We start from the raw sequence: 23,133 nt of genomic DNA, 5'->3' as shown, positions 1-23,133 counted from the left end.
AGCCCGGCTCGGCTCGGCTCGGCTCGGCGGGGCTGGCTGCAGCCCGGCTCGGCCGCCTCCTCCCGGCCCCGGAGCGGGGCGCCCCTGCCCCGCCAGGCTCCGCCTTTCTCCTCCTCCTCCTCCTCCTCCTCCTCCTCCTCCTTCTTTCTCTGCCGGCGCACCCCTCCCTCCCTGCTGCCTCCCTCCGTGCCCGCACCCGGCCGCACTCCCCGCTCCCCGCTCCCCTCCGCGCGTTCCGCCTGCCCCCGGCTCCCCCCTCGGGCCGTGCCGGGGCAGCCCGGGGAGCGGGGCCGGCACCGCGCTATGAGTCCCGCGGCCGCTGCTGCTCCCTAGGGCTCCGTCCCCGGGGGGGCCGGGACCGGGACCGGGCAGGGGGCTCCCCGGGCAGGGGGCTCCCGGGGGGAGAGCGGGCGGGGGCCGTGCCGGCCGTGCCGCAGCCGGGACGGGGGTTGGCGAGGAGGGGGGTGCCCGCCGTCCGTGCCATGATCGGCTCGCAGTCCGCCGAGAAGCTGGGCAGGATGAAAAAGTTGCGGAGAACTTTGTCGGAGAGCTTCAGCCGCATAGGTGAGGGCCCGGCGGGGGGAGCGGGGCCGGGGCCGGGCGGGGGAACGGGGTGACGGTGGTGGGATGGGTGTGGGATGGTGGTGGGAGGGTGGGGTGATGGGGCGGTGGGATAGTGATGGGATGGTGGTGGTGGGATGGTGGTGGTGGGGTGATGGTGGGGTTCTGGGGGAGGTCCCGGGGTGCCCACAGCGCTGAGGGGCTCCCCCGTGTCCCCCGCTCCACCTGCGGGGGCTGTGTGGGGAGCGGGGGGGGCTGTGGCGCCCTCACAGCCCCCCCAGGAAGTGTTTCCTACAAGCAAGGCCCGGGGAACACCGGACGGTCCCCGGGCGGTGTGGAGCTGGAGCCGAGTTGGCCCGGCAGAGGGTAGGCTCCGTTGCCAAAGGGAAACCTTGAGAAAAAACGTGGGAAAGGGAGTTGTTTTTGTGGTGTTGTTGCAGGTCTGGTCATTTATTTTTGGTTCAGGCTGCACATTCTTTTAAGTTGAGGCATGAGATGCTGAGGCAGATAATGCTGGAGCAGGGATTTGGGAGGCCAGACAAAAGAAGTCTGCCTGTCAGCTGGTGCTGAACCTTGTCGTGCTTTCGCCGGCGTAAAGCATCGTGAGGTAGCGTTATCTGAGCGCCACTGCCGAGCGCGGTACCTGCCGGTGTCACCGCCTCACGCTTGGCTTTGACAGCAGGTTGTTTTGCTCCAGGGTCTGTTCCTGAGAACAATGCCAAAGAGTTGCTCTGGTGGTCTCGGGCCGGTGTTTCTCTTGGTCTTCAGCACAATGCTGGGCTTCATTCAGCATTCAAAGCGTTAACACCGGCCGCCAGCATCACGGTGCAGCTGGGCAGGGAGAGAAGGCAACCTGGGCGAGGTGTGAGGCGGCTGTGGCCTGAGGTAGTGGGCAGCTGGCACTGGGAGCCCGGGACAGATGAGGGGACACAGCACCCCCCGTCCCTGCAGGCCCACCAGAGGAGGGCCCTTGGGCAGCCCTCGCCCCTCGGCTGTCCCATCAGGGCACCTTCCCTTGCAGTCGGTCAGGCTGTCAGATGTGGCTCTACTTTCAGAGCTGCGGTGTCCCAGAGAGAGAAAAGGATGTGCCCAGAGCTGTGGCATTCAGTCCTCCCTTGACAGCCTCATTGGGGAGGCACGTTAAAGTACGTGGGCACTGCAGCTTGGCACGTGTTGTGTGCACGCTCAACCTCTAGCTTTTAGGGACTGCACACCTGAAGTGTAGGGGAACATTTGAAATCGGCTGTCTGTCTTTTTTTGTCTGATTGAAAGATGGAAAAGACTGAAAGTTCATGTTTGTAAAAAGAATTTCAAGGGTAAATGTCAAGTTTCAATTCTGAAGTGAATATTAAGTCGCAGTTCCGTATCTCTCTGCGCCCATATGAAAATAGCTTTCACCTCTAATCAATCTAATGTCATTTAAGCACATTTTACAAGCTTGATTTAAAAGAGAGAAGTTGGGTGTTTGGTCTCTCACATGCTCGTGTGCCTGTATGCACACACGGACACTCCTGTAAAGAGCTGTGGGCAGGTTTTAGCCAGGGGAAGTCATTAACAAAGGGAGGATTTTGAGTGCTACTTTATCATAGCAGTGACAGTCCCCTTGATGCCTTCTTAGCATCAAGACCTCTCTGTGTGTTAATTTCTGCACATTTTAGTGGCTTTGTTGGGTCATTGTCTCTCTTGTCATTTTCCCAAATGAAACATTTTAGTTTCCGTGGGAGCTTTGGCCTGCTGGAGGTACACATGCTGTTACATCTTCTGTATGCTGGCTCTTTGTGCAGTGCAGGAGCAGGGGAGGCTGGCTTGTTTGTTTGTTGTGGCTGTTTTGTCATTAAACTCAGCTGCTACCAGCATGACTGCTCCATCCTCAGATGCTCTAATAGCGGGACCATCACACCGGGGACTGCACTGTGAGCAAAAACTCTAATTTATCAGTGTGAGATTTGGACCTAGTCCACTCCCCGATACCCACAGCCACAGATAAGCCCAAGCAAAGCCAGCCTCTGTTTAAAACACTCTTAACTTGCATATCAGGAAATGCTCAGGTAAAACACGTGCTCTACTTGTGTTTTGAAATGAAGGAGAGAAAACCAAAGCCTCTTTAGGAAAGGTCTTCTGCCTTTTTGTCACTCTGGTTTTACACCTCTTTTTGGCAATAAGGTGTTCCGTGGTGAGATTAGTAAATTACTGTATTTAATCTTGAGTCTTGTCAGTCTTCTGTTCAGTTACAATCAATTTTAAATCTACAATGATCTTTAAATTTTCCCTTTCTGCTGCAGTTTATATCTTTTCATAGGTTCACGTACACAATAGTGTTATGAACACAGTCATGTAAGCGAAAGAGTAACATGGTATTCAAGTCAAATCGTGAGCTGAACCTTCCCCTGCTGCAGCAGCACCAGGCATCCCCCAGCGTTTGCACTATCTGAGCTGCCAAATACAATTCTTCCCATAGTACAAGACCCCTTAATTTTGATATTGATGTTACTTTTAGCTTCTTTGATAAGGGGAGTGGAAACGCATCCGAGTTGTCATCGGCAGCGTGTTTTTGCTAGGAGTTATAAGTTAATACTCACTGAACTACCTTCAAGACCACTTTCTCCCCACAAAGTACTTCCCTTTATTTGAGAGGCTGTATCAGCAAGGAATTCAAAACTTGATTTTTTTTTTTCTTTTCCCAGTGTGCAACGGTATGTAAGTTAAGTAATGTTTGAAGCTATTTCCCAAAAGAAGAAAAAAATGAAATGTGGTATGGATGTTTTGGATATTTCCCCCAGCATCTCTAGATAAAAGAGCAGGCAGACTTAAAACCAGCTTAGTTATTCCTGGGGCGCAGAAAGGAGCCATTATTTTGTACCAACTGTAGCCTCAAGCAGACTTGGCCCGTTTTTCTAACTGTGATCTGATACAGCTCAGCCACTGCATCCAGAAACTGGCAGGGGGTCATGAATTTGTCTGTATTGTATATCCTCATCCTGCAAAATGATGCAGGCTGATCCAGACCATAGCTGTCAGAGTTCCTAGCATTAAACTGTTTATTTTGCTGTTTATGAGCTGAAAAATGTGATGTGTGAAATTGCCTACCTCTGAGCCTTCATCCCAAGGCTCAGAGGTAGACAATTGCCTTGTCCTATTTGCAAGTCTGGTAAAGCACAATATGACACCATGGTGTGTTGGAAAAAATGCATGTGGCCTGTGGTGCTAAGCTGAAGTCTATATTCTAAAATAGACAGGATGGCCTTTAATTGCAGAAATTACATGCTGACAGTTCTAGAAGAATTAACCATCTTTGCTGCTTAATGCACCATTTCTGCTGCCAGAAGTTTTCTGGTGTTACAAGGAGTATCTCTTAAAATTTAGCATGTCGTGAAGAACTTGCATTGCTAAGAATCCGAAAAATGTACAGAATTCTTTTTATTGATAGGTTTCCCTTCTTACACAAACAGCCAAATTAGTTTACAAATTCTACTTTCCTTGCTTACACACTGTTGTACGTATACACAAACACATTATACTACGTCAACCAACTTTCTGAGTTTCGGTTGACTCCTTGTTTCTTTTAGCATTTAAACCTTTATTAGGTTTGGTTCTTAGTTTTACCCTTTGATAATTATGTAATGAAAATCAATAATCAGTAATTTTATAAAATTATCATCCTGTAGTTATGTAAAGAGTTCCTGGCTAAGCATTTGTTGAAGTGAATATAGTACCAAAATCGTATTTTGAGATCTTTTCAGTTCATGCCATTTAACCTCTTTTTTTTTTTTTTTTCTCTTATGCAATCTGTTTAGTCAAAAACTAACACCAGGGTCAAAAAAAAAAAAAAAAGGAAGCATTGCTGAAGGTTGTTCACAGTGCACTAAAAGTAGTCTGTGGCAGCTCTGAGCATCAATGTGCTGTTACTAGCTCCTCACTGATACAAAGGTTATCTCCACTAATCTCCCCTAATGTACACTTGCATAGCTGGCATACCTGAGATAATGAGAAGTGCATTTCTAAACAGTTTATTTATCTTTTAATTGGGAGAGGCTTTTTTAACTTGCAAAAAAGGATTGCATTAATGAGAAAACATGCTCATAATGTCGTTAGTTGTGTAAAATATGCTGGTTTGATTTTTTTTTTTTTTTTAAGATTGAAGATGCTATGTGAATTTAATAATTGTGTTGTTAAGCAGAAGCTGATTAAATGAGGGTCTAGGACTCTCATATTCCTATTTTTGAAGGTTCATTTAGAAAAAAGCTGTTTTAGTCAAAGTTAGAAGTGAAAGTAAAGACAAGCCAGAAATATGCAGCGGATCACAGATTCCCATTTCTTGTTCTGTTATGTTGTGAATTATGTTGGTTATCTGTTGTTTGGTTATTCCTGGAATGTTTTGGCCTCGTGAAAATCAGGAGTTTTGGTGAGGGACAAAAGCTTGTCAGCGTGACCCAGGTGTATCATATTCCATATTTATAGCTTGCATGTCCTTGTGACCTGAGAAGTAAATAAAAAGATTAAAAATATGTTCTTAAAAACTGGTTCATATTTTTTTTCTCTTTTCTTTATGTCCCAACTCATAATTTTTGGGTACTTGGGACTGACAGTCTGAAAATGTTTTGTCAGGCCTTTCAGACCATAAAAATGCATTTCATGATAAAAATGTACAGTGTGTGCGCCTCAATCTTCTCAGCAAAATCTTTTTTTTTTTTAATTTATTTTTTTATTTTTATTTTTTGTTACTGAACATGAAATCTGGAATCTAGATGAGTAATTGTAACACAGCAATTTTCAGAGATTTTTTCAGAGATGGGGGAATACATTTCTCATGTCCCAAAGAAATGCCAATATGAAAGCAAACAAAGGCTGGAACATCTGTGCTTTCCTGTGCAAGGAAAACTGTGATTTGTAGCTTGCTGCCTGGGGCAGAGGTTGCAGAGCTGCAACACTTTTCTGCAGTGCTGTCCTGTGACAATGCAGAGCTCACCTGCCTCAGTTATCACTGTGGTACAGCTTGCTATGGTTTTGGGGTTTTTATTTTATTTTAAGCTTTTGTTTCTGAAGACAGGGTTTGGAAGAGGTGGTGGATTAGAAACTCAAGTGATTTGAAGGGAGAAGGAGCACCTGAAAAAGGAAACTACCGAAGTCTAGATCCTTAAAGGTGCTGGGCACTGCTGAAATCAGTGAAATTTGGGTGTAAGAAACGTTATATTGCTTAAGTGGTCAGGAGCCATCTGGGGTCTATGGTCATTCAGGTTACCTCTGTCAAGTTGCGGACATTCATTATTAAATGGCAAAGTAGTAGTGCAATCATCAGCTCAACGGTTTGTCATATTTTTTTTTGTTTGGCTCTTCAAGAAAAGTCAAAGCAGAGCAATTTCAGGGTGCAGTGTGCAGTGCCCAGTCCCTGGTTGTTCTGTTCGTGGTGTGAAGAGCAAAGAAAGGCCTTCTACCTTCCAACTGATACGGTTCCAGTGGAGATTTGGAGAAGTTAAATTGTGTTCTCAGTTCAGTAAAGACACCCAGTACGCTAAAGCAAAAAAGTTGCATCAGATTAATGCTTGCTACAACTTTAGAGCTATTCATATCTGTCTCGCTTCACCAGTTCATGTGATTTTGATACTGTTTTCATGCTTTCTTTTTTGTTGATTTAGTGTAAGAAAGACAGAAATCTCATCTGTTTTAATGCAAGTCATGTGGTTTAAAGAAAAACACGAAAAGCCTGCTACAATTCATACTTCAATGTAAAGATTTAGTACTTGACAAGCTGAATAGGTGTTTAGGTGTTTATTATGCTTTTGCTTTATGAAGTTCAGTCAGGCTCTCCATAAAATGCTCAGTAAGAATTAAAATAAAGAAACTTGTGGGCTTTTACTTTCCTTAACCTGGAAGGATAATATTTTTCATAAATATGTAAATTTAGTTTCTTGGAAACATGCTATGCAGTCCTACATTCCATTTAGTTTCATATTTTGAGTATAAAATTGTTATTCATGCCAGCATGTTCTTTCATAGTATGACAGGAAAATGTTGCTCTGTTTTTCTCTTTCCTGGAGTTAGTTGTTTTGTGCTCATTGAAATGCAGTACAGATAACTATTTCTTTTTTTCCTTTTATTTTAAAGCCTTGAAGAAAGAAGATAGCAGCTTTGATGAGGTAGGTTAAATATCTGTGTACCTCACATAGTCCAAATCTCCCTTACTATTTCTCACTAGTGCTCAGAGACCCACAGACAGTAGTGTTACTGCATGCATGTGTGTTAATACATGCATATTGCTTGAACATGTTTTCATTTCCCAAATAACTACCAGATGAATTTGGTGGTTGAGGGCTCTGAATGGAATGCTTGTTTTCTTGAATATAATAAAACTGAAAAGTCATATGAGTAGTGTTCGTGTAAAAAAAGTCACATACAGAGAAATGGTGCATGTGGAGCAAATACTTTATAGAACTTTACATACCTGAGTTCTTGTAGGTATGCAGACAATATAAAAATGTAATTCTTGAGAGAACACTATATAAAGTGCTGCTGCATTGTCTTCGTATTGAAGATCTTAAATGAGATAAATGCTCGTTGTGAAATTGAAACACACACACACAGCAAACCAACAGCTAGCTGTGTTGGTAAAACCGATACTTGATTATTCACTGCAGTCGTGTTTGGGGTCTGTCCTATGTGCCATATGATGCATGTGTTAATTTTTAAAATATGCTGTTCACAATTTGTGCTCGATTTATTTGTGACAGGCTTTGAGAGGTTCAGGTTAGCATTAGTTGTCCTGCAGCACAAGTTTATGCAGGAACAGGTGTAGGTCTTAAGTGTGATGAGTTGTCAGTATTGAAGTCAGTGCTTGCCTTGTACCGCCCTCCACCACCTTAGCTGGAAACAAACAGTAATATTTTCAAGCGTTGATGTTACACTTCTGGCAATTCTGTGTCTTCCTTATTGGATGCAGTAAGCTTAAGTCTTGGCTGATTACAGCGAGATAGCTGGTGAGTAATGCCAGATTCTGAAATAAATGGTGATGTAATGTCCTTGATACTGGATCAAATCAGACTTCATCTCTTTCTGAACAGATCACATGAAATTTTATACCCCTCTGCTGAAATTCACTAATAGCAATATAAATGTTTTAAACTTTTCTGGCATGTTGCAGAGTTTGGATACAGCTCAACCCCTCTTATGTCTAGAGCGAAGATCCTGGAGTTGGACTGTGTCAGAAACCCTTGTTGTATGTCAGTGGTCCTGACTATTGCAGTTTTACTACAGCACTGTTAGAACTTGATGCCTTTTTAAAGTTATGACTATTTTGATAAGTGGTTGGTAGCTTCTAAATCCTTCTTTTACAAATCTGGTCTATTTTTGTTCAGTGCTTTCTTTATTCTGAATGCTTCAGTGTTATATCTGTGTTATAACCTACGCAATAAGTACCTTGTGTTATATTTGATACAGAATTTGAATGGATCTATAAAAAGTTAAAAATGCTGTTTTACAAAGATGGCAATTCTTCTGTCTCTTCCCCTTCGGATTGTTTATCTACAGGTTGTATATGTTTTCTTTAAACTTGGCTTTCTGTTTGAACAGGAGGCAACTTGAATGTGCTTTCTATTTAAATTCAGGGGTGTGTGTGTGTGCGGGGGGGGGGAAATGTCAGATATGTTTTTAATGGAATCAGGCATATTGTTCGTGTGACTTACTGCAGTGGTTGCAAGAGAATGCTAGTGGGAAAAAATGCACAAAAGAATTTTCTTCCATCTCCTGTAAGCATGGAAGAGTTTGGTGTGATGTTAGTATCAATCAGTTCCATAGTTTTAGGTGACACTTATTGGAAGGAAGAAAACCGGGCATAGTTTTTATATTGTCCTCATTAATCCCTTCAAATTCAATGCAGCAGTTCTTGGCGATCATCTAGCCTAAAGTATGAATCAAATGGACCGTACCATATATCACTTAATTCCTTTCTTTTTAAACATCCTTCAAATCAGAAAATAAAACAGTCTTTGGTAACAGTAGTGTACTTGACCGTAGTTACATACTTCTAAGGGAGAGGACATTTACAAGCAGAGAAGTGAGCACATTTGTTGGTCTCAGAAGGCTATCCTGAAAAACGCTATTCAGACCATAGCATGATATGAAAGGAAAGAATTCTAGTTTTCTGGCTAGTATACATAATATTGGTATTGCCAGGAATGCAGTTATGAACAGAGTTATGATGAGAAGAAATGGGAATATCAGATGAAAAGAAGGGAGAGTAAGTAGTTATCTAGGTAGTGTTTTGCCTCAACTTTTTAGGTCTTATTATGAAAAATGGTATGGCCAATCATTGAAACTCTAATTGCATTTAACAACTGACACAGTCTCCCTGTTTAATTAAAAGATTATCCTTCCGTGGTGCTGAGAGATGCTGTGCATCTCTTCCCAACAATCACTTCCAGCTTCCTGGAGGAAAGTTGGCCTGTGAAGTTGGGACTGAACAAGAAGCGATGAACAATGAACTGAAGGCGAAGACTCAGTGGAGAAGGAGAATTCATGGTTTTAGCCATTTAAATTGTGACCAAAGCACTAGTAGCAAAATCAGTCTAGCAGGGACCTGAAATCTCTGAGGGGAGAGGGAAAATGGCGTAAAGGGGAAGAAGACCTTTCTAAAGCTGCAAGGTCTGGGTTTGCTGCTAAGTCAGTTGTCAGGTTATTCTGCGAATTTTAGGTGTTGCATCAGGCTCTTACTTTGTTTATCCTTTGGGAAATGCGGAGGAAAAAAGAGCTTGTTTAGTGGATCTTTTTATACCTACTTTATACTTGCATGCAGTAGCTCAGACATGTACAACGCTGCAGGAAGTCTTTATTTTGAAGAGAAACTAGTAAGATTAAGATATCAAACATGGCAGGTAAGTGTGTCACATAATTGCTTTCTCTGGGTTATGAAATTAATCTGTCTAGTAAATTAGGACCAAAAGAATCATGAACAGCAAATCCTATGAGTAAGATGCATGCCAGAATATAATTTTAGTTGTTCCTGAAGTGTTATAGTGATCTTTGCAGTGCGTTTAGTCCTGCCCATAAGCTTAGAGCACAACAGTAGCACAAAGGAGTAGTGTAGGATTTGTCACTCTTTTGTACCTGCTTTTAAGTTACTTTGATTAAATTTTAAATGACAAGAAAAAAAAATATATGGATGCTGCTAGCCTTTACTTCAGTCTGTGAAAACAGTCAAATTAATATGGAAGTTCAAATCCATTTATATCCTATTTGCCTTCATTAGGATTTATGGCATCTTCCAGAGACTCCTGTGAATAAATGAGTGGGATACAGACCACTTTTTATGTTGTCTTTATGTTGTCTTTTTCTTTTTATCATACCAGTGTTTACTAGTCACCTTTTGACAACCAGAACATTGGCTTGATCCAATACCTACTGAAGTCAGCGAGACATTCTCATTGTTTTCAGTTGTTTATGGGTCAGTTTCTTGCAGAATGAAATATCATAGTTTGGAGGTGGGGAGTACAGGGTGTTCTTGCCTGTTTTCAGGGTTACTTTGAGCAAGAGGAAGTAAGAAGAGTTTTTCATCTTCTTGTGTCCTGAAATATTGTTACCTGTTCTCTGAAGAAGGCCAACTGCAAAAGATAGTTGTCCTATTTCTTGAAGCAACCTAACCTAAACCCAAGGATCTTCCCTTCTCTCTGAGTGCAGATTTCAGTACAGAAAACATCTGTTTCATTCTTTTAGGCAAAACATTGAGAAGGGATTATGTGCAATGTGCTGCCTCATTATCTACTCCGGATAGCAAGATGTGAGGTAAACACTTACAAGGTGTAGTGCTACATGCAAAGAGCTGTCTATAAACAAATGCTTGGCCTTTGAGTGAACCTTTTTTTTTTTTTTTCCCCCCTCTGTGTGTTCCAGTAGTTTTCTCTGTTACAAGTAATAACTTCCAACTATGCAGGATTATTTTGATGCCTGTGGACTTTTAGTATAACAGGAACTGTGGAATTTGGCCATTGTGTCTTATAAAGGTGCAACTACTTTCTTTTTCACTTGAATGTGATCGAGGCCAATTGCGTGTAGCTGAATTGCAGCATATTTGTTGGAGTGACACCCAGTGTTGATATTGTGACTAAGCCCATCACAACGCTCGTAACCTGTTCCTTTGCTTAGCTACTTGCACTTATGATTTATTTCTAAATTATTGTTAGTCTTGAGCTGTTAGTTCTTGTTCTTCTGTTGTTAGCAGTTTCTCTGAGCCCTTAAATTGTAATTTAAGACCTTTAGTCATATGTATGCACACTGGCTGAATTAACAGCAACGTCATAATGAAATCAAAGTGAAATAATCTTAAGTCTCAGAATAATTTATGGGATTATTGTTTTTTATGTATTGTGTTGTATTGCTGTTGTTTAGCTATATTTTGTTCAGTTTCAAGAGCATATCAGAGAAGTAACTGTAGGGTTTCTTATGAAATACTGTGATTGCGCCTGCCACATACATAATCCTTTCTGACTCCTCCCATTAATTTTGAAGTTGACCAGCCCTGGCCTCCTAGATACTTGACGAAAAAGCATGTGAGTTGGCTGAGGGACAGAGATAAGAATCTCCTCTGACTGAAAGGCTGGAATGCAAGGTCATGTAAATATAAGAGAATCTGTGTGGAAGGGTTATGAATACTCGGACCTCAGTAAAATCCTTAATACTCATCCACTTCTTACTTCATTTACAGTCTCCAAGCACAAGGGAGCTGAACTTCATTTATTTAGTTGTTTCATTCATGGAACAACCTCTGTGTTTTTGAAGTGGAAGTCTGTGAAAGGGGAAGGAGTTTTGCCAAACTGCTTCTTGGTTCTATAATACGCTTGCTCTTGCAACCTCTCTTTCAATAAAACAAAACCAAAAAGGCTATTCCTTCTGTGGGATGTTGCCATTGAAAGTCTTAGTTTAAAAGACATCTATGCTTGAACCAGAAATCTTGTGTAGAGAACTTTTTGAATTCAAAGATTTAAAAGGAAGGATAGAGCAGGAAAAAAAAGTGGAGGTCTGTAAAGAATGAACAAGAGGAATACAAATGCAGTAATGCAGGAAGCACATAACACAATAAGTAGCATTTGTGCAATTTTTTCAATGTTTTCTTTATAATAAGTAGCTTGAGAGAGCAGTGGATATTGGAAAGTATAGATATGGAATGATACCTTTACCTTCTCCTCCTGCAGCAGAGGATCTGGATTATGGGAGCCTTCAACAGAGGTGGAGAAGAAAGAAATTTAGCCTTCTTGAGACTTAATGTTACTTTTTGTGGTATCTTGGAATAAGCATTAGTAGTTTCACACCTGGGAGACTTAAAAGTGTGAGGTTGGTGTGTGACAGACATAGGGAAAAGCATGTAATACAAAGGATTCTGGAAACCTTGTTTTTCCTCCTTCTTGAGTGGGGTAATTCTTTATTGCTCAAGGTACTGCAAAATCATTACAGCCATGGCCTAGTTGTCTGCTTCTTGGTGACTGTTCGCCTTTAAGAAGCAGTGGACTGGTGACTGCTGAACTGATTTATGCGGTGGAAAGTTCCAGAGAAGTGGTTAAAATAAGTGTTTTGTGGGTAATGTTTAAGATTAGCCCGCAGACCTTTGGGGAGGGTGGAGGGAGGGTGTTATCAGCACTGAGAACTGAAGTTTGGCATAGGGTTTACTATGACTCTCAGCAGCAGTTCTCATCTGCTTGGTGTGGAGGCAAGCAGGTAATATATGGATAACAGTTGCAATATGTGAACGAAGGCGGAGGGAAAAGAGATTTGGGAAGAAGTGGTAGGAAAACAAAAAAACTGTAATTAAATCTGGAAAACAAACAGAAGTATAGGTGCCAAAGCAGTTTCTAAATAATAAGTAGGGAGCTGGGTCAGAAAACCTTCATCTGGTGGTTTACATTAGTTTGCCAAAGATGTACAAAGGTGATTGAAACATCCTGAGAGATGGGTCTGCTCGGACATACATCACAAAGTAAGTGAGAGGAAACATAATTCCAGGCAGAAGATAAATTCACTAGCAGTAACTTCCAGTACTGAATTATCACTTGGGACATAACAGAGACAAAAGCTTTCTGGGGGAATGAGGGAGGTAAAAGCTCAACAATCTGATGGTTCCTGTGGGAGACCTGTCTTCATTTATGCAATCCTTGGATTCACAACGAGGTCTTTGTGTTGTTGATAGAGATTTCTTCAGTCTGCCATCTTTGGGAGGGAGAATGGATGGGGATGATGTCTCCTGGGCCTTTCCTTTACAAAGGAGATTTCCTGGGAAGTGATCTGGTTGGGTCTGTGTTCCTACCTCTCCTAGCTCAACTTCTTCCTACCTCCAGTACTCTTTGCTTACACTACTGAGGATCTGGTGTTGATCCAGTGGCTCTCTAGAGAGAGAGGGCTTAAAGAGCAGCTTGCCCTGCAGATTTTCTCATTGTTGTTGCCATATGCTGGGCTTTAAGGCCATTCTAACAAAGTATGAATCTGAATTGTGGATGGATGTGTGGTGTGACTATGTGTGGGTTTGTAGCAGGACAGTATAAACACTTCAGTTCTTACAAAGATGTTCCCAGCTGCTTAAAGGGAATGATCTTTTCCTCTTGAGAACTGATCATATAATTAACAGAAGTGCTTCAGGTGAGCCTGAGGATGAAAAGAATGGATGGAAGACTGCAAACTTTCTACTGGAGTATGACAGCTTCTTACTCGATTGGCTATGTGAGAGATGTCTTTCGTCATTTATAAAAAGGCTTGTTTGTGAAACTTCTTGTGGGTTAAAAAAAAAAACCAAAAACAAAACTTTGGAAAGCCACACTTAACTTCTCAGAGAACTATCAAAGTTCATTGTTTTATATGACTTTAAGAGATTCCTGTCACTTCCCTGTGCTGCGTGGCATGGGGAAGAAAGGAGGGTTCTGGAAAACGTGAGATGCTTCAGAAGCAGGCCTAGGTAACCACAGTGCAAACTACTAAGTAATTGGCAGATGGCAGAGAAGCAACGGAGCAAAACTGACTGGAGCATGGCTGCCCCATTGCATTCAGTTTCAAGGCCTTGAAGCAAAATCAGAGACCATTTGGAAGATTTTCAGGTTTACTTGATGGTGACTTTTTACTCAGAACAGAGTTGACCTTGGTGGGGAACCTGAATTTGATGAGATCAGAATTTTAGAACTTTTCTGTTGTGCTCAGGGGAGGATTTTTATCTGGGGGCATCACTAAATCTGTTGAATGGCAGTGGTTTGACTCTTTGCCCAGCCATGTGCTGAGTCGTGCATTCTTCTGCCTGGTGTGTTTGTTGACAGCACATCCAGTTACCTTTCAGAAAGTTTACATTATTTACTTTTTTTTTAAAAAAAAAAAAAGGATAAGTCATTCATGAAACTGCTTACTTTCCTTCTCTGCATTCCCTTCTCCTATGGGTATTGGATGGAAGAAGGGTTTGTGTCACTAGTTAATGTGTACGTGTCTTGTGATTAATTTTTCTATGGAAAAAGACAAGGCAAAAGATCAGAATTTGATCTGAATCCATGCCTATGGCAGTGATTTCTCAGGATCTGGCCAAAATGCTGGCATATAAGAGTTTTAACCTCTGTTCTGGCCAGCAGGGAAATGTTTTAGATATCAGAAACATTACAAAATGAGATGAGTTTCCAGGAATACTTCTCTCACTTGGGCACATGTATTTGTGTGTGGGGTGTTTCTGTGGATCAGACAAGTTGGTATATGCATTCCAGAGACATGGAGTCTGAATGCAAGCTGTTAAAATTTTGGTGAAGGGCACCTATGTGTAAATCCTGCTGTTTATTTTCTTTGTATAGATGGGATGTAGTAATTTATTTGTTACTCTGCTTTGGTTTATCTACCAAACAGAGTACGTTACATATGGGATCAGTAGCTTCTTGTTCTTGACCTTGCTGGGTAGTCTGAGCTGCAAGACAAGAAATAATTGTGTCCTTCTTGATGGTTCTCTTTCCTACCTTCCTTGTACTTAGACTTTATTGCTTTTTTATTATTTCTTCAAGCCACAGTACTAGCATACATATGACTATATTTAAATATTGTTCCCCTGAAAGAATCTAAATGAAAATAAATGGCTTCTGTCTATATTTTTTCTTTCCTAAGAAATTATGTGTGTACGATGCCTCATCTGATGTGTTACAGTGTCATCGATAACTGCGTATTTGCAGAATCCCATCCACAGTAATGAAGGTTCTGAGTCAATTGACATCTCTTGCTTATTTATGTGGAAGAAAGAAGAAAGGGAGAATGCAGGTTATACTTATTTAAGCAAAATGTATTTTATGTGCATGACGCAATGTCATTTTGATGATGATATTAAGGCCTAAAGAAATTGTCATTGCCCTACACCTCTTTCTCTATTCTGGTGTTTGTTTACCTCTTTCCTCTTCCAGCAAAGCTTTGTACTTCAGTGCCAGCTGCTAGTACTTCTTTTGCTCTTTCCAGGTACAGCAGTTTTCAAACTTAAGTTTTGTGATTCAAATGTGAGTACTATAGGTTACTTAAATGTGAAATACTGGTAGTGATTTAATAACCACAACTGAGAGTGAACACTGCTGAAAACTTAGTGATAAAATGTGGTGGCAAGACCACTGACAGGACCTTGTAAAGGTCATTATCGATAATTCTGATTAAGAACTGGAATTGGGTTCTCCTGAGCTAGTTACTTAATCTGAATTAAGTTTCCCTGTAGGATCCAGATATTCGTCTTTTTCAGTCTTGAGAAATAGGAGCAAAGTTACTAGGTTTAGAAGCTGTTCGCTGTTGTGCAAGCCCAGAAAAACCAGTGACTTACATAGATATATATTTTTTTTCCTGCTGACATGCTCTGTAGGGCTTTTCTTTGTATGTGAACTTCTGAGTCTGATAACACACCATGCAAGATGATGTACTTCCATACATACATGCTTGAGGAATTTTCCTGTTTCTGTTGGAATAAAATGAAATTCTTGTTACTGGTGGATCTTTAATTGTGCAGTATCATGGTCAGTACTATTTTACTTTAATGGGTTCTTTGTCTTCCTTTTCCTTCTCTGGAACTGTTTCACTGGATTTGTGGTCACGCTGATCCTGAAACCATACCTGAGGCTGGCTTCATGCTGTTCTTGAACTTGTTTTCTGACTACAGTTTTGAAAATTTAACAGTCTTGGAAAATTTGTTTGAGGTCACTTACTGTTATTAGTTAGGTCAGAGATGCCCTTCAGCTTTGAAATCTGGAAGGCTTTCTGTTATCCTAAGGATGTTGCAAGAAGCAGTGTTGAGACTAGGACGTGTATTTTGGTTCATATTATTTTCTTAAGCTAATACCCTCTCAGCAAAAGCATTTTTCCTCACTGTTTTGTTAGGCAGTTAGAGAGAACAGTTAGAAGAAGAATGTATTGAAGCTGAAGCTGATGTAGTGTTTAGTCAGTATCCCCTTGTTTTTAATCTCCATCTCTTTATTACCATACAGTGATTTTTCCTGACAGAGAAACAAGATTTTTCACATTATTTTTGATAACTTCTTTTGTCAGAAGACTAGTTCCCTTTCCCCCAACATGGGGCTGGTGTGTTAAACCACTTCTGTATCATTTGGAATTAATAGTTGTCTTATTGTAACAGTTTCTGGCTTTGTTTTACTTTCATTCACCCAGTACTGTGACCAAAACTGCATTATAGTCCAAAGACAGTGTCGGTAGCTCTTGGTTAAGTCTTAAGGCATATGTATGCTTCTTTGATTTGATTTGATTTGATTGTATTTTATTTTATTTTATTTTATTTATTATTTTATTTTTCCCCTCTGTTTTGTGCCTGATTTTGTTTATGGCTTAGTCTCAGCATGTAATTATCAGTATTCACCATTTATCTTTCTTCTTTTTTGTCTTGTTCTTGGACTGGAATGGTTTTCTTGTCCGCGGTGACAGGGCAGTTGCTGAAGTGCTTGCCAGTTGTAGAGGCAGCTGCAGGCAGCACGGGAGTGCAGCCAGAGGTGGGACCACGTGTCCCAAACACAGCAGGCAGGGAGAGCAGGGGAGCACCTGCGGGCTGCCTGCGGCCGTGGGGCAGTAGCAGAAGTGATGGTGGCTTCTCTTTATTGACTTTCCTGCACTGCTTTGCTGATGCCAATTACTGATGCAGTTTTACAGTTACAATAGTAATCTATACTTGCTCAAAAAAAAAAAGTATAGCTTATCCATACAAAGAATGATGCCACTTTGATTCATCAAATTAATTATCATTCTTAGTTTCTTTAAATATGCAAAATGTCTCATGATTGCAGGTTTGCTCTTTCTGGAGGAAAAAAAAGGTCTCTGTCTATATATATATTTAAAAAGAAATAACCAGTTAGAAACAGGATGTTACAGACTTCTCATGCTGACCTTGGAGATGCACAGAATTCCAGAAACCAGAGAGGAACATCTGGAGAAATACTTGAGAGGCTTTATTTATTTATTTATTTGTGCAGCATGTCTCAGTTAAATGTGATGCATCTGGCCATTGTCAAGTCGTGATAGAAGCTCAGAGAAGATGAAGGGATATGCTCAATTTGCTTGCTCTTTAAAAGGTATACTGTAACACTTCAGACTTTCTCTGTTCAACTCAGTAAGAAAATGATATTTTTGTCTTTGAAACCAAAGTTTGAAGTAAGCAAGCAGTTACAAATTAGACTAAGTACGTGTAATTCTTATATCTCCAGAACAGTTATTTTCGGTGTTGTGGAGAGAATACTTAATCATGCATTATATTTGGACATAAGACAATGTTCAAGCTCATACTTTGAACCCAAAGTGATGATATTTAGCAAAATACTGTATCAAAAGTAAAAATCTAAGTTACTGTTAAGAAAAATGGTTCTCGTATATTTGAACACTCTTGCCAGGGAAGCTCTTTTTCTAAAAGTTGTTTTCTGCATTAATATCAAAAATGTTCTAATTGAGATACTGGTAGGTTTAGTGTAAGCACTGATTATTTCATTCTTCCAGAAGTGTGGTAGAAATCACATGGATTTTTACAGTTGAAATGATGTTTCATTTTGGTGTCACCAGTCAAGTTTCAGGCAGGACACCTATTTGAATCTATGCCTGTAGAACCTGGCAGAGCTCATGAGTATGTTTAATACTCACTGATAAGCTGGTGAGTCCAAGAAGGGATTTCAAGAGGCTGCTAGGGTTCAGTGATGATGTAAGACTTTGGAGCAGATGTTCTGCTGTGAGTGAGTCCTCATTGTGGAAAATTGTGTGAATCCTGTTTATTTTATTGTCAAAGTTTGGAAGAATGCCATGACTATCTTCCTTGCTCAGTTTCTATCTCTTGTGAAAAATGCAGAGAGGAGGCCTCTTGGAGGGGAAGGCAAAAATTTGATTTTTTCTTTTGCCAAAGAACGTAAATGGAATTAGAGTTATTTAGGGGGAAACTATTAATTATACTCAGAGTCTGCTTCTTAGTTTTCTTCAAAACTTAAAATATGGATAGCAAATCAGTGATACAGGCAGGAATTAGATTGAACTTCAATGAGTTGCAACTCCCCTGTTTAACCCCAGGACACCACTTGCACTCATGGTCTATTGGTGTATCAGTAATGCCATGAACCGCTCCTAGGGACAGTTACATTGGCAATAAATCCCGCGGGCATCCATTACAGCCTTTAACTGGGTACAAGATGAAATCCAGATCAGGGAAAAGAGGAGACTCTGTCTCTAAGACCGGTCAACACTGTTTCCTAAAAATGATTACGTTGGGTACCAACCAGGTAGAGAGCAGCTTTGCAGAAAAAGCGCTGGGGGTCCTGTTGGACACCAAGTTGAATATGAGCCATCAACGTGCCTTTGCTGTGAAGGTGCCTAATTGTATCCTAGGCTGCATCAGTATGACAGCTGCCAGCAGATCAAGGGAGGTGACCCTTCCCCTTTATTCATCCCTAGTGAGGCCACACCTGGAATGCTGGGTCCATTTCTGGGCTCTCCAGTACGTGGGCCTGTATGTACCGGAGAGAGTCCAGCAAAGGGACACAAAGATGGTTGAGGGAGTGGAGCATTTCTCCAATAAGGAAAGGACGAGTGAGCTGGAACTGCTTAGCATGGAGAAGAGAAAGCTCAGGGAGGATCTTATCAATGCGTTTAAATACCGGAAGGAAGGGTACAAAGAAAATGGAGCCAGGCTCTTTTTGGTGGTGCCCAGTGACAGGGCAAGAGACAGCGGGCACAAACTGAAACACAGAGGGTGCTGTCTGAACATCAGGAAACATCTTATTGTGAGGGTGACAGCACTGGTACAAGTTGCCCAGAGATGTCTTGGAGTCTCCATCCTTGGAGCAGAAGGAGATTGGAAGGCACTCCAGAGGTCCCTTCCAACCCCAACCGTTCTGTGATTCATGCACTTTATTGCAGGCTTCTTTTTGCAGTCTGTTTGAAGCTTTTTGCATCACTTGTGTCAAAAACAATTGACTTTTAGTTATGTTGTATATAAACACTAATGATATTTTAAATGTTTTTGTGAGGAGAGGTGATCTGCTTCAAATGTAATTCCATACAGTGCACTGCAAGTTTTTGTGGTTCAAGTTCTATAAAGAATGTCAGAGGTACTGTTTCAAAGCTCTTGTTTATGAAAGCTTAAAAGAAATCCAGATGTGAAGATTCTGTAAAAGCATTTGTAGTGAAAAGCTTTTCTTTAGAAGCTCATTCCTATCCATCGCTCGTCTGCCTAAGACACCTCTGGAAAAATCCCGTTTCTTTCCCTCCCCAAGCCTCTAACACTTGATACTCTTGAGTAAACAACACAGAGCTTTGTCAAATGAGGGGAATTCTACACCATGTCTTGATTTTTCTCTTTTTAAAGGACACTTTTAAAACTGGGGGAGGGACAGTGCTAAAGGAAAGCAAACAACTTTCTTTATGTCTTGATCAGTAGTGGTTTTAGGCAGTGTGGAGGAGAGGGGAGATACTGATGTTAGTATATAGTTTATCCTCTGTAAACCTAAGGGAAGGGGGAATATCCCATTACGTATATTACTTACTGCACATGTTTGTTTTCCTTAGTTTTCTAATTTAGTTGCTCTTCAGACATGTTTCATCCTCTTCACAAATGCACATAGTGTGGAGTTATAAGAAATGAGTCTGGGCTGGTTGAAACCTCTAAATTCTTGATCTAAAATGTGGTCATTACGTGCTTCCTGTGGTGAATGTCTCTGTTCATAGGCTTAATCCTGAAATGTTTCTGGTGTTGGAACTGGCATTAGTATTAAGAAATATCATATGGAAAAAAGAGTCATGGAACCAGAATGTGACCAGAATTTCTCATTTTCCTCTTATTGACTGTCAGAAGGACCCCTGGTTGTCATTCCTGGTTTTATTGCTTGAAGGCCTTACCCCTGATTTATAGGAAGGAGTCTGACAGCTGGTGATGATAATGGGGTTGTATTCCTAATGGGAAGGGTAATGTTGTACCTATAACTTTGTTGTAGTTGTTTATGCATAAAGCTGCCATCAACAAAACACAGCTGAATGACTTGTATTTTTGAATGCATGGCATACCTGTATTTCAGTTTTCTGTCTGAGATGGGCACGTGATCACGCACGTAACTTAAGGCGTAAACTGCTTCATATTAACTTTCTTTCATTTGTCTGGAATTGCCTCTTTACATGCTCTTATTGTGGAGTACCTGCCATTCTGTAATAGCAGGACAGCTTACATCCTGCTAACTTGTTCATGAAGCTCTGTCTTGATCAGCAAACTTCTTCAACAGAAGAGTTCAAAAGATTGTGCTCATTATGCTAAAAAAATAAAAATAAAATAAAAATGGCACCCCTAGGCTCCTGCATGATCAAACTTGGGGACATTTTAAAAACGGGCCATGATTAATTGTACAGTAAAACAGAATTATTAATTTATGTTTTTAAGAGAATGGACTAAATTATGTTCACCCTCTCTGTACAGTTTTGGAAAAGAGAAATATGCATTAATAAACAACATGACTGTAATTAATTAATGATTCCCTGGAGATGGTTTGCTCCCAGAGTAGCTAATTACTGTGTAAAATACTAAAAAATTAATCCCAAAGCACATCATGAAAAATCAGCCATGGGTTAGTGAATTGTGGTGATTGAAACAGATTGTGTTCTGTCTTAATGGCTAAAGTTAACAACTGAGACAAATGATAAAATGCAAAACAAAACTCCAGTGTTTAGGTGCATTTTGGCATTTCTAATTAATGAGCTTTTAGCTGTGCCACTAAAAATAGCATAAAGATCTTAGTAGAATTAGTGTGAGCTATAAGCCTATCTCTCTTTTTATTACTTGTGGAAGATCTAGACAGGTCCTAAACGTTAGAGTCCTCAACTTCATCATTCCCTACTTCTTTGTTATCTGTCTTCAATATTCTGCTGGGTTTGTTAGTTTTCTCCTATTTCGGATAGAATTCAAGTGTGTTTTTTTTTTTAATTGTTCACAAAAATAAATTTCAGAAGCTTACTACCCTATTAACATAGATGACGACATAAATTTAGGCACCCTTTAATGAGCAGTTCGTTGTGTGTTTCTCAGTTGGCAACTGAGGTAGATTTTGCAACTGGCTTCCTAAATTCTTAGTAAATTTTTGCGAAGAATGAAATTCAGTCTGCTTTGTGCCTCAAGAGCTTCAGTGATTTCCAGGGAACTACATGAATATATCAAAAACTTGAACAGGTGTAAAATCAAGGCCTTGATTTGTAAAATGGTACTTAGTAAGAAAAACAGGCACAAGGTAGTAATTTTTTTTTGTTGAAAACAATGGTTATTGCTCAGATAAATGTTAGCAGCATTGATTGATTGCTGACAAGAGGTGTAGAAGTGATTAACATGACAATGTACAAATCATGCCATAAATATTTTTGTCCCTTGCAACTGCAGCAGGCATATAAACTCAACTTTCAGGTATTTTGTAATGTGCTTTTTGAAGGAAAAGCTTTCTTTTTCATTTGGAGAGAAAATTAAAATTATTTCATACTTAAGTTTTCCTTGTGAAGTCTCTATAATTCTACTTCAGCCTAGCTGATGCATCTTTTGTACAGTTTAAGTGAAGCTTTGATGCATTCGTAGGTATCTCCCCTTCTTCCTTTCCTTCCTCACTCCTAAATCTTATTATGTGGCTTTACTATGAAAATGAACTGTTCCCCAGGCTTCTTGTCAGAAAATGAGTTTTCTCACTCTGCAGTCTGTTTATAAGTCTATATATGTTACATACATATATCACTCTCTCTCTCTGTAGACTAATAAATAAACTGCAGTGAGAAATGTATAATAAACTATATACATTATATAATTTATATTTCGTATGTTATATATAACATATTATAAAATAAAGAGTTATAAATAAGTATGTTTAAGAGGTAACTAAGGATATCAGAAATATTTATAGTGTGACTTTCAGTCTTTATAGGTAATGATTTAGAAACACTGTTCTCAAATATAAGTGAAAATTGGTCATTGGTTCTAAGCCTATTCAAACTATTTTTTTTTCTGGGGATGAATGCATGTACAAAATAAATTAATTGCTGTCTGTAAAATGATGTATTCAAACTACGGATTTCCATGTTTGGCAGGTTGGGTCTTGACTTGGGCATTTCATCCTGCCTTTATCTGTTATACATATTCTGTATAAACTTTACCATCTGCATGCTTGATGTAAATCACTTCCCTCATGTTGACTGGAAGGATTTGGGAGGGGAAGCTAGCAGTTACATTGCTAGTATATTCTCAGCTTTTATAGATAAGAGGCATGCTGCCCAGCTCCTTCTCTGTTTCCACCTTGATGCTCTGAAGGAGTTGGGGAGGTGACAGCAGAGGGAGTTATATGTGGTGTTCCTTTGCATACCTATAGAGAAGGGGTCACCATTTTATTCTTTGCTCTTGCTGTCTAAGGTACTTTGTTGAGGTGCCTTTGAGAGTTTCTTGTAAAGGCTTGGCTGGAGCTGGAGAAAGTAAGAACAGTTATGGGGATATGGAACAGCTGTGTTGTAAGGAGAAACTGAGTAGATTGGGATCATTAAGTCTGGAAAAGACCACCAAGGCTGAATATGACAGATATGCAAAATTATGAATGATGTAGATGAGGTGATTAAAAATAAATTGAAAAGACGAAAGTTTTCTGTGGAGAGCTTAATTGAATTGATCTCATCACCTCGTGTTGCTGTTCCTGACTTCCCACAGTAAAGGTGCTCCGGGGCCTGTTCTGGAGGTAAAAGCCTTTGCAGGGCTCTTGGTGTGTGTGGGATTTTTCCCAAGATTTGAGAGAGCAAAGCATGTCTGGGCAGCCAAGCAGATGTTGGAGGAGGGGACAAATGAAAACCATCTGGAGGTGACTCTCACTGGAAGGGTATGTGCTCCCTCAACAGAAACCACAGAGCTTATCTATTGAGTGTCAGAGAAAGCAGACTGGGCAGAGCAGTTTGATCCGGTATTGGCTTTCTTACCTTTGGTTTTTACTGCACAGAGCTAGGGATGTTTTGAAAATCGCAATGGTCTGGTATGTTCTTGGGGCTAATATTGTTAAACAATACTACTACTTCTGGCAAAACTCCAGGCGTAGTCATAGCTTTGCATCGGTTAATCTTTTGCAGTTCATG

General features: G+C 40.5%; 1 protein-coding gene and 1 long non-coding RNA gene across 3 annotated transcripts in view; both read left to right on the top strand.

Annotated features, from left to right (window-relative positions):
• Positions 1-35: 35 nt before the first annotated feature.
• Positions 36-23,133, top strand: part of CDK14 (cyclin dependent kinase 14) — a 332,201-nt gene continuing 309,103 nt past the window's right edge. The window contains exons 1-2 of one of the 2 annotated variants that reach the window (XM_083826968.1): positions 36-564; positions 6,664-6,695. In XM_083826968.1, the coding sequence (XP_083683094.1) occupies positions 483-564; positions 6,664-6,695 (114 nt within the window). In that variant the 5' untranslated portion in view covers positions 36-482. The remainder of the gene's footprint in view (positions 565-6,663; positions 6,696-23,133) is intronic. The other variant, XM_083826967.1, reaches the window with a different exon arrangement.
• LOC310895506 overlaps positions 6,702-23,133 on the top strand; it is a 29,911-nt gene continuing 13,479 nt past the window's right edge. Inside the window, exon 1 of the long non-coding RNA XR_014580738.1 lies at positions 6,702-22,883. This is a non-coding gene — a long non-coding RNA (uncharacterized lncRNA). The remainder of the gene's footprint in view (positions 22,884-23,133) is intronic.

This window comes from Anser anser, assembly GCF_964211835.1.
Source record: "Anser anser genome assembly, chromosome: 2".
In the NCBI taxonomy this organism is placed as follows: Eukaryota; Metazoa; Chordata; class Aves; order Anseriformes; family Anatidae; genus Anser; species Anser anser.
This window is presented reverse-complemented; position numbering and strand designations above follow the sequence as displayed.